We start from the raw sequence: 12,771 nt of genomic DNA, 5'->3' as shown, positions 1-12,771 counted from the left end.
CCAAAGTTGCTCTGAGACAGGCCTGGATGCTGAAACTGTCTAATATCATCGCCACAGGTCTTTGCTGTTCCTCTAATAATCTCCCTGTGTCTTCATCTAAAGGCAACAAATGTCCTGTTTGCACATGTGCACACTTCTTCCAGGCATATTTAAAAATAGTGTGGAGTCCGGCAATTACACTTAACTAATGGGATGCCCGATTATATTATTTATTTGTTTATTTTGTGTGTCACTTACAGTTGACACGATCGCACAAAAGCACATCTGCACTACACTGGAGGGATTTGTTGTTTTAACACTGCTCCTCAACTCCAGTCATATTCAGTCAGAGCAAACCCAACATGTCACTGGTTTACTGTACATGTTTATCCTATGCAGGGCTGGGCGGTATACCGGTTTATACCGAATACCGGTATTTTTTTTCGACATGATATAAATTTTTAATAAACTGGCATACCACCCCGAGACACTAAATACTCATGGTGCGACTGCGTCACTGCGAGGCGTGGTGAAGATGGAAAAAATGAAGCAGCAATACAAGAAAGGTGTCATGTCAGTTGGACAGTCCCCGTTTTGGATAACCTGTCCCCCGGCTAAAGCTGTCCCCAATTTTAGTTTAAAGTTTAATTTAGTTTAATAGTTTAAAAATTAATATATGAATAAATGCAATTGTCCCTGTTTCTTCTCATTTAATTGAAGAACATTAAATTGAATAAATGCAATTGTCCCTGTTTCTTCATTTATCTTGAGAACATTAAATTGATAATATTTTTTTAATCTCTCAGTTAGATCGTGCAAACCGGGTATACTACCAGTGTGGTTATATTATTCTACAATATTTACTCATCATCACAGTAAAACAGACCATCCTTAGTCAATCTACTGCACTGATTCCTCTCTCAACCAGTAGAAAAGGTTGTGAACGTGTGATTATGCATGAAAAAAAATAAATACTGTCAGAATTTTAAAAAATACTGTGATTTACATTTTTGGTCATACTGCCCAGCCCTAATGTTATGCATATATTAATTTTCCTCTATGCTTTTTAAATATCATCCTTCCCAATGAAAGCAGTACTGTTGTATACACAGCGTCCATATTAACAGTAATGGTCCAGTGTTGACCAGATAGCAGAAAGACCTCTGATTTGACATTCAATTAGTAGCTGTATACTTTTCACTGGCTGTGGAAATGAGAAGACATAGTACCTGGCCTTTTAAAGCTGATAGAAAGTCAAGTCTGTTAGGAATAGACATTTAACATCATTAGCCTTTCATCACATTACAGTCATTCCTTCGGATGTCTAAGTTGTCTATCGCCTTATCTGATAAATAAGCTTAAAAAAGTAAGGCTTTTTACTTCACTTTCAGAATTCCTTGCATTTAATTGAGTCTGTGTGTTGTTGAGGTTGAATGTTTCAGGTTGAGCTGAGACATAAGCACCAAAATCAAGCGAGACAGCATGTAATTACTTTACTTTGTAAAACGGTAAGCCTGTACAGGCTGGCACGATAGACAATGATCTGATTATTGCTTGAAGTCCAGTTAACAGGTTCATGTTGTAGTAGAGCTGGGATGAAGAGAGGGAATTAAATAAAATGATGCAACATAGCAACCGTTTACCACAACACTAAGAGTAAACTATAAAATGTCAAATGTAGACTGAGACGTGAAATGTAGACAGGAGGCCTTTATGTGACAACAGTGGACAACAGTGCAGTGTTATGACCATTCACTTCATATTGAATCACAAGTGACCTTAAGGCACCTCACACTGTCACTATAGAGTAAAGGGTAAAAATAAGAGACAGCACAGGACAACAACAGAAGCAACTTGAACATGAAAATCTTTATTTCTGTGCATGCTGTACGCAGCCTGGTTGTGATTCTCAAACTCTCGAGCTCTGAACTGATGAAGACAGGACACCTGAACTCAGCTACACACCCCACATCTCCCCTCCTTGTCTATGCTTTAGGCCCTCTGTCTGTTTGTCTGTATTTCCCTGTCTCTCACTATTTTTGTGTCTGTGTGTACCCGAAAATGTAGGCTAATGCCCTGTAGAACTGACAGATTAAATGCCAATCCCTGGGTTGTACCAAAACCAGCCCCAGGCATCAAGCTCTGTGTGTGTGTGTCTCTGCCTGTTTGTGTGTGTATGTGTTGTATGCATGGGTGTGTGTGTGTGTGTGTGTGTGTGTGTGTGTGTGTGTGTGTGTGTGTGTGTGTGTGTGTCCAGCCAAATACAAATCTATGCCTGTGTGTCCGCCGTACTGCTCAACACAGACATAAAACAACTGCCCTCAGTAAACAACTCTAAAGGTCACTGCAGATTTCAGATTGTTTTTACCTCGTTGTCATGTCCCGATAAAAGGGAAACATTTCTGGCCTTAATGTCAGTCACTTCCATGACTTCCTTCAGTTCATTTAAAGCAGCATGCTATAAGGCCTTAAAGGCACCTCCATATATTATAAGCAATGTACACTTCACTTGACCACACGGCAACGTCAAGTCAGTTTTGACTGATGTTTATGAACAGATGTTTATGTGAGTGGGCGGCGTCCACGGTTTCCCGTCGGTCTCCCTCTAATCCTTCACTGATGCAATAGGTCAGGTTTTGTCATTTGAAAGATTTATGGAAGACTACCACCTGTCAGGTCTCAAGGTTTTCAAAATGTGGCTGAATAACAACGTACGCCGATCCGGCATAGCATTATGACCACCTTCCTGATATTGTGTAGGTCTCCCTTGCGCCTCCAAAATAGTTGTGACTGAAGAATGGACACAGGCCTTTTGAGGGTGTCCATTTTGAGGGTGTGGTGTGGGGCAACATAATGTTGTTAGTGGGGGCCTTTGGGTCCTTTTGGTTGAGGGGAGGGGACTGTGTGGCTCAGGCTTGTTCCGCTACATCCCACAGATACTTGATTAGTTTGGGATCTAGTGAATCTGGAGGCCAGGTCAACACCTTGTGCTGTTCTTCATGTTTCTTTGAGTTGTTCCTAAATTGTGTTTGTGTGTGCGTCAGGCTGCATCCTGTGGGGATGGTTGCTGTCATAACGGAGTATCACTGCTGTGGGGTGGGGGTGTCTGGTCTGATCTAGGTGTGGTTGCTACATGCTAAGTAACATCCATCAAACGTTTCCCAGCAGAACATGTGAATTGTCACAAGATGGTCCATGTTATTTACTTCACCTGTCACTGGTTTTAATGTTGCGGCTGATCTGCGCATGTAATATTATATTTAGCAAAGGTGACATTTGGCCTCTGGTAAAAATGTGGTCAGAAGACAATAACTTAACATCATGTGGCCAATGGCAAAGGATATCATGCTAACCAACAGATGCACCCATGAGCTAAAGTGAATATTATTGTGTTAATTTTAGCCATACACTGTGTATACTATGTTCAGCCTTCACTGATTGGTGAAGAAATGTTTAATGTATTTAAAATTAAATATTTTAAACCTGAGGTTCTCCTCATTCGATTTGGTACTCACAAAAACAAGGAATCATTTTCCTGATCGGTTTTCTTTCCATTCATTAATAGATCATAAAAAAATATTTAAAAAATGGATATTTTCAATCTACGAATTTACAACAAAGAAAAAGTAAGACACAGTTTCTTATTTTTCTGCTCCAGTTTCTTCAATACTACAGCCGTAAAGCAGCTATTTTATTTATTTATTTTTTTGTTTTTGTGTTCTAACACACTTCAGGCAGCATATGGTCGACAATCGATGGCCCTTAAATTTGTAAAGAAACTTCTTCCACAGAGGTAGATTGTCTCGTAGCTAGAGGGTATAATACATATTTACCACCCAGCCTACACATCTGTTATAAATATGAAGTATAAGCACAGTACATACACCTTGGACATCTTCCAAGAGTTCATTCTGAGCGCGTGTGTCCCTTTTCAATTAACATTAATGGGTTTTCTTTAATTCTCATGGCAGCTTCATGAATATTAAAATCATACTGAAATGAATTTAAATATAATGTGGGAATTGGTGTATTTGGAAAACATGAGAACAAAACTCCGAGTTGGGTTCTAATTCGCTAAGCATAGATTCCCTTGATCATACAAATTAGGAGGAACGGCCAAGTGGAGAAATCCAACGCACGTACACATAAACAGAGAGCGGTTTAATCACATGCTGTTGAGCAACTGTTTCTTTAATGCATTCAACATTCATTGATTTGAAAGGTCTCTGACACCGAATCGCACTATAGATTTTGGCATTTCAAACGCACACGCACACACACGCATACCCAAACATCCATACTAATTGACTTTTTAGCATTCAGAATCTGCTCTATTAGCAGTTTACGCTACTGAATGAGTTCCTGATGTAATAGAAAAACTGAGAACGGCTTCACATGTCAGCTAACCCCTGCATGCCTACCAAAACGATACAGGCGCAACAGTTTTCAGCGGCACAACACTGCAGAAAGTAATTAAATAAACAACTACAGAAGCAGACTTTGATATCATCCTAATAATCCCACATGACAGCAACACAAAATGAATCTTAAATCTCCCCCAGAGCAACTCAAATTAATATCCGAGCTCGCTATAGAATTAACCTAAATGGATTTATGTGTGTGTGCGCTTATTGCCGGGTGTTTACATAATGAAAAACTGCACCCACATATGCACGGACACATACACAGGCACCCACATATGCACGGACACATACACAGCCACCCACGCACAAACAAAGAAACCTTGTGCACATCCGATAGCATTCTCTCACAGGAAAACATCTCACACAACATTCCTACACTGCCTGGGCATCCATCCACCTGACAACCCTCACAAATTTAACTCCATATGCCAGACACTCAGCATGAATGCCAGCCATGCCCCTGTTCTCCAGAGGTAATAAACCTTCTTTTCACCGAGTTCCTCCAAACCATGACAGAAGACTGCTGAAAGCACCCGGGGATTGTATTCTAAAGCCCTCAACTCATTATTGCACTTTTAATTAGGTGACGATGCATATGTTTATGTGCGGTTGTACAGAATATCCCCTGTGGGGTACAATTTATTATTTTGCACTGTTGTGTACTGTGCACTGCTTTATCGCCATTAATTTTCACATTCACCTTTCTAGGAATTTATTTCACAACTATGTTTTAATACTCTTATTAATAAGTTAAATAAGCTCAAATGAGATTGGATTTGTAACAATGAATGTAATAACTTTTTCTGAAAATATCTGATGTTTATAATGATGTCTACAATGTTTTAGATCAGGGGTCTTCAATGTTTTCAGGCCAAAGACATCCAAACTGATGGAGAGATTAAGTAGGGACCCCCCTACCTACTATATATGTTCTATATTAAACTCGGCCTAATGCTATTCATAAATACACATAGTAGTATTAGTATTATCATTTTCCACCCAATTAAACTATTCAAATCATACACAGGTATTACTTTTTTTATTTCAAACACGTGCAACAGTAAAAGTTCTGTAAACATAAACATACCTATATATATAATGTACTATTAGCTTCTCTTCTAATATTGCAGCTGACAGTCAGTATGTAATATGTGGCCTCGTGATTGGCTCAGCAGCGATAGGGGCGGAGCCTAGTGTGTAGAGGAGGTTTAGATTGACAGGTCAAGGCTAGTGTGGCGTTATGTGTGAAATGGTGACTGTTGGGGCAGCTCCTGTATCTCTGAATGAGTGAAGTGTTGACTAAAAGATAATGTCTTCTGCCTCCATTTCTCCATTTACTAAAATATGTTGGATTCATGTTAACATGTGTATGAAATTTGAACTTGTGAAGGAAAATTAAATCAACCAGGTTGATTTAATTGATTTGATTTTGCTACCCCCCTGCAGTACCTCCACGGACCCCCTGCTGAAGACCTTATTATCATATTAAGTGAATTGTGTCATATGTATCTCATGTATTGTTGATTTGTGTTGCATGTTGACTTTTTGTGTAGACCCTAGGAAGACTGGCTCGTCACTAATGGGGATTCTTTTAAACAATTAAGTCAACAATCATTCCAAAGCTCACTGAAACAATGACAACGATAGAGGGAACCAAGGTGGTTGTTGCATCGCTATCTGCTGATCTGACGGTAGACGATACAGACACTTGGGCACCAGCTTTTCTTTGTCTGTAGTTGCAACCGTTTCTCCAAAACTGCACTGATTTTCGCCGTCCTCGCTGCCTCTTGTGGTTGAGTTTTTGTTAAGACCTCTCGCTAGCTTCTGGGTCCTAACAGATGGAGCAGTAGGAGCGTGTCACCAAGACGCATTCAGAGATGGCAATCAAAATTAAAATGGATCCTATTAAACACTAACATGATGCAGCACCGAGTGCAAAAGTGTGTGCAAATTCTTAGTGTGATTTTGTGGTACCAGGCGGTGCAGGCAGAACGGCCAGTGTGTGACTGAGCACGAGGCAGACCGTGCGCCTGCATCCCTCTCTGATTTTTTTCTCTCTGTCGATCAAATGAAGAGAGGCCAAAGACAAAAAAAAAGAAAGCATGGAAATAAATGGGAGAAATGACAAGTGGGCATTTGGATTTTCCCTGCACATCCCGTACCCCCTCATTTAGTGTCTGAGCAGCAAGTAATGAAGGAAGAAAACTTTTATTCTCACTGTGGTGCATGTGTGTGTGTGTGTGTGTGTGTGTGGTGGGGGGGGTCCTTCCTAGTGAATAGAGCATTAATTACATTAGCATTACAGCTGTGTGATTTGCCGTCAAAGAAAACTCTGGCATCAACATTCTCAAGTCTTGAAGAGTGTTATTATTTTGTGCATTTCAATTGACAAATTCTTTGCATAAAAAAAGCCATGACAGAAAGAGTGAAAGAAAAAGAAAAGTGGCATCAGGAGCCGGCTGAAGCAGAGAGACAGGAAGATTGCACTGATCAAGTTGCCCATGTGAAACTGTTCACCCTTGAAACTGTAATATTGCCTTATGATGAAGTGACAAATGATAAATTGCCACTTTTTCATGTAGCCTCAAATGCAAATCAACTCAAAGAGTGCAACAACTAAAAAGTTGGTTTTGTCGACTGATGAGGGCACAGACGTACGGTAGCTTCAGTTCTTTCTTCTTTTTTTCTAGTATGAATAATATCGTATGTGCTGTATATAATTCTGCTGGTGAACATTTACAAAGTAGTAGAGTGGTTTTCTTTTAGTTATGTCCCTCTGCTCCTCCACTGGCCAGTGTATCAGTTATAACTGTCTAAACCAAACACACAGTAACAGCCAGTCAACTGGAGTTAAACTGCACAGTCGAGGGTGTTAATATAATTCAAGCCCCAAATTCTGTGAATATAAGGATAGTACGTTACCATAAAGCTGTATCAGAGCTGTTTTACAAACAAAAGTAAATGAGCACCACATCATTTTTGGTGCATCCCTCATAATATCTTTAACTGCTGTGATGAGCAATAACATTTAACTCTGTGACACTCTGTCGGACTCAAACAGCAGTAGTCGGTGTGGAAGTGGATCAGGGTGCCACTAAACTGGATTATCTGAATTTTACGTCATCCTGATGATAAGCAATGAAAATTAAATCCACTTCCTCTCATCACACAGATTAAATCTGCATCTACTAATTCCTAATTCTCAATATATTAACAGGCAATATGTTAATATTTACGACTTGGCACTACTGCATTTACTAACATAGTCCTGATTACATACAGTACACAAAAAAGAAACTCGTTCTCAAACAAAAGCTCACGTGTGCCAGGTATGTGTGCCCCTGGTGGAAATAAATGAATCAAAATGCGAAACACTTTCCACCTTAAATTCTCCGTGTTTATGCAAATATGTGCGTGTTTCTCCCTCTCTCTCTCTTTATGTTTATGTGCGTATCTAACATGGGGCAACAAACTGAAAAGATGCCTCACACACACACACTTTGTGCATTTATTTAAAAAATGCATTTGCCAAAAAAAAAAAAAAAAGCTCCGTAATTGCTATCTGGCTTTGCAGAAGTAGGGAAACTCGGTTTTCAAATGACTAAAAAATACATTCCAGGAACTAGACCAAAGTCTCGCATTTTAAATCTAGCTGACGGTAGACGATACAAAAGACGTAGGTACATTTGTGTCGTGTGTGTGTGTGTGTGTGTGTGTGTGTGTGTGTGTGTGTGTGTGTGTGTGTGTGTGTGTGTGTGTGTGTGTGTGTGCGCGCGCGCGTGTGTGTGTTTTTCAGTACTTGATTGAGTTCCTGAAGTGGTCCTCTGCTGGGTTTTTCACGGTGCAGCTGTTGAGCAACCACACGTCCGCTTCTGTCGGGTCATCTATAGAAAGAGAGAAAGTTTAGTTTTGTAGAATAAAAATACAAGCGCGACTTTGTAAACTAGAAGCACACGGCAAGACAATGATGCAGAGTTCACTGTTTCACTGTCACGGGTCCTGAACAGCAGGGTCTCAAAACGTCACACCTGAAAGACCCTTTAGGCAAGATCCAGTTTATTAACTTCCAATATGTAATGTTGAAATGGACATAACTGGTACCAGAACAGTTAAGTCACTCCAATGCTGCCAGTAACAGAACAACATTTACTCTCATGTCAAAATGAAAATGAAACAAGGGCAACTCATTTATAATTAAACATTTAAACCATCTGAAACTGAAATATCAGTTTCAAAAATACATATGAGTCACAGATACATTCAGTTTTCTATGGAACTGAGATGAATCTCTGATTAATCCTGAAAGCATGTTGTGACTGGTGGTCAAACACCTCTCCAGATGGAACTGTACTATTCCCATATTGTATGTGGACATCGACAAACTCATCTCATCTTCTACTACCGCTTAATCCCCACTAGGGTCGCGGGGGTTGCTGGAGCCTATCCCAGCTGTCACCGGGCGAGAGGCGGGGCACAGGCCGTACAGGTCGCCAGCCCGTCGCAGGGTCAACACATAGACAAACAATTCTCAATTTAGAGTCAACAATCAGTCTAACAAGTATGAGAGATGGTAGGAAACTGGAGTACCTGTAGAAAACTCCTGATAGTAACTGTTTGGTTCACACTAAAAGCCAAACAGAAGCAGTTTTACACCGCGCCTACAACTTACCAAGAATGCTGAAGTTGTGTGCCCAAAAAAAAAAAGAGGATGCTTGGTTCATTTGTACTGGCCTCATTTTACTGGGTTACACTGAGTAGAGGTTGTTTTGAAGATTTCATCTTCCTAGAAGGTTTTAACTGTAACCTGACATGTTTTGTTTTTATACGGGAAATGTACAACAATGTCGTAATGGCAGCTGTTTTTAATGTGCCTTGTGAATAAACCGGTGAAGGTAGAGTTACACAGAAATGATCCCATCCAGCTTCTGGCCCTTCGATGACAGAATAAGGTCATTTGCTGGATTATAAAATTTAGTAGCTTTGCACCTGGCATAGCAGATTACAGTCTATACACGCAGTTGGTCACGGTTAAAATAATGGATAAAAAATGGATTTTCCATTACACTCCCACTCATTTTGTGTTGGCTTCAACATGATCCAACAGAGTTGTACAACTATTTGTATGGGAGCTCTTTTTGGACCTTGAACGATCTTTGATACTGGTTCAGTTAAAAGCTTTTTCTGAGCTCTGAAATGCACTTATGATTGTCCAAAGGTACACTACACAACATTTTAAATAGGCTTCACGTATGACAAACCCGGGCAGAAATTAAATTAATTATAAGTCAAACTAAATCTGGATATTTGAAGAAAAGGCTTAAAGACATTACGGGTTGCTCAAACTTTGAAGATCACTGAAACGTATGCTTAGTTAGCATGAGCGCGTACACGCCCTCACATGTGATGTTAAGCTTGGCTGCTGCTCAAGACGACGGTGGCAGGCTTAGCATGGCACTGCCAGGAGAGCTGTCACACACAAAGACGCGCGTACTCCAGGAGTTACTGCACAGCGGTCGTGGGGAGTCGGAAGCCGCCTCCTGTACGCCACATTGAACCAGATATTTCACTTAGAATCCACTTCCATGCTGCAGTCAAGCAGACACACACACACACACACACACACACACACACACACACACACACACACACACACACACACACACACACACACACACACACAGTACTGCAGTTCCTGTATTAGTTAATCTGATATTCAACCATGGTCCATTTCTCTAAAGAACCCACAGACAAAAATATAAAAAAAAAATGTCTCTACGCTTTTAATCTATCACTTACAATAAGAACACGCAAACTGTTATCAGATTAAGGGCCAACTACAAGGGAACACCCAAGTATTTACACATATTTATAGTAAGAAACTAATAAAGAAAATATTGTGGTTGAACGATCAATATTTTAAGGTCTTCAACTGCCGATGTGTTCAATTTAAAACGTGTGTTTTGGCAATTTTCTTTCCAAATGTGTGAAATGTGCCCGATGAGGAAAAATCCGATATGACAGCAAATCTATAACACGGCTTTTAATTCGGAAACAACTCAAACCTCAAAGTACACGGCGGTTTGGGGATTGAGGTGTGTTAGCTGACCGGATCAGACAGTGAGCAAGGCTTAATGATGTCTCATAAAAACAGAAGTACAGCTGCGCGTCTCGAAGAAGAACGAAAACAAAATGAGTCACTCCGGTAGGATGTGAATCATGTGTATGTTTTGGGTTTGTTTATTTGTTTGGGCGTCGTGTGATGTGGGGGATGATCATTTTTTTTGGGAGAAAGCTCTAAATTGAAAGACCGAAAAAAAAAAAATAATAATATATATATATATATATATAAAAATACTGAGTAATCCTAAAGCTGCAAAAAGGACTGTGGAGGGAGTGGTCTCAGCTGTGTGGCTGCTCTCTCCTCTCAGCCTCAAGGGAGGCTTTCCAGACCAACAATAACAAGCTCTCCATCAATTTAACACACATGCATACACACATGCGCGCACAAACACACACACACACACAAGACAGAAACATCTGCAAAACAATTCTATCTACAGACTCAGCACAACTTTCTAGCAAGAAAAAAAAAACTACACGGAAAAGTAATGCTGGGAGACAAATATGCTGGAGTTGCAGTGTTTGGATGTATTAGTTTTAAAGCTGCTGTTTGCCTGATCATATTTTTACAGGAACTGAATATTATTTATAGATGAAGGCATCAAGTAAAATTATATTGTGATGGTTTTGTAGATCGCTGAAAATTGCAAAAAAAGAAACTACACTTGATGATAGCATAGCATAGCACCGTGTTTTCACCGCCTTTAATGCACTGCAGACTCTTCTAAGGCGTTTAATGAAGTGAAAACCTGTTTGTTGCGCTACAAACGCAGCCATATCTAACAAACTGTCGACAGAGGAGGAACAGAAGCAGCAGCGTATTAGTGCAGGACTGGCAATCTCTGTCACATTTGCAGTGACGGTTGCTTCTGCTTCCTTTTAACTAACTGGAAACTTATCAATACGTAACTGCTGTCGGCCGCGGCACAAGCAGTAAATTCATTTCAGCCCTGCAGTGGTTATGATGATATGTGGTGCAAACATATGTGGCTTAAAGGAGTTAAACCGAAATGATTTCAAAAACACAAACAAGAGAGAAGCACAAATTCTTGTAGTTAAAGAAAACTCCTCGCGGACTGAACATTATCTCACAAATAACACTGAATGAGTTTGGTCAGAACTGTGTTATTCATTTATTTATACGTTTTTTGTTTTTTTTCCACTGAAGCCTGAAGCAGCCCTCAGTGACTCAGCATTCAAGTGCCCATAAATTCCCACCAGATAAAGAACCGTTCCTATTGGAAAATCTCTGGAATCTCTTATTTGCATTAGATTTGCATAGGCGCGGAGGAGCAGCCAATGGCAGCAGAGTCATTTGTTTAGTTTTTGCCTGTCGCGGCCATCGGGTGAATGGGTGAGAATTTATTTGAACAGAATGTTCCTAAAAACTGTTGACTTATCTTTTATCTGATGAAGAAAAGACCCTGGGGGAAAGACGTGCATCCTGGTGTGTGCACGTGGATGGGTGTGTGCTGTAAAGTGAGCCTTTTACTACGCCTGTGTGAAACACTAACATACTAACACTGGGGAACTTATCAGCAGATAGTGTGCATGAAATGGTAACACTCCTTTCAATATCTAACTAGCAACGGTTTATTGACGCAATTACAACCTTGGCATCAGTATCAGACAAACATCGTTCTTTTTTTTTTGTGAATGAACGCGCATGTGCGTGGAACAGCTCCCAAAAAATGACAACTGCACATCCCTAAAACTATTTAATAACATTCATATGTTAGTTTATTCTATTTTTTTTTTAGTAGTAGGAAAGCTGAGATACTTTTACACCTACACATCTCTCTCAAACACAAGCAGCCACGTACACACTTAGTGTTGTAATGACACTATCTCTACTACTTTTCAGCCCTTATATAAAAAACCTCTTTATATTTTAACCAGTATAAAAAAAACATATATTCTATTTGACCACAACTGATTCATGTAAGGAAACTCCACCAATGTCAAACGGTTGACCCCACAATATACAAAAAGAAATTGGCCTCTGCAACCGCGCTCATCTGTGTGTGTGTGTGTGTGTGTGTGTGTGTGTGTGTGTGTGTGTGTGTGTGCGCATGGAGGTATTTTAGGTGCGGAGATGAACCTTAGCTCATTCCTTTAAAAACCTCCCCGCTGACTGACCCAAATGACTAAATCTAATCCATGAGGTTATTTCTGTGTGCACCTCTGTTGTGTACCTGTGTGTTTATGTGATATTCACCCTAAATTCACCCCACAACCAAATCATACG

At 40.1% G+C, this 12,771-nt stretch overlaps 1 protein-coding gene across 1 annotated transcript in view; it reads right to left on the bottom strand.

Annotated features, from left to right (window-relative positions):
* cdkal1 (CDK5 regulatory subunit associated protein 1-like 1) overlaps positions 1-12,771 on the bottom strand; it is a 194,182-nt gene that overhangs the window by 151,806 nt on the left and 29,605 nt on the right. The window contains exon 4 of the mRNA XM_047598519.1: positions 8,203-8,287. Coding sequence (XP_047454475.1) covers positions 8,203-8,287 — 85 coding nt within the window. The remainder of the gene's footprint in view (positions 1-8,202; positions 8,288-12,771) is intronic.

This window comes from Mugil cephalus, chromosome 11 (genome assembly GCF_022458985.1).
Source record: "Mugil cephalus isolate CIBA_MC_2020 chromosome 11, CIBA_Mcephalus_1.1, whole genome shotgun sequence".
NCBI lineage: Eukaryota > Metazoa > Chordata > Actinopteri > Mugiliformes > Mugilidae > Mugil > Mugil cephalus.
This window is presented reverse-complemented; position numbering and strand designations above follow the sequence as displayed.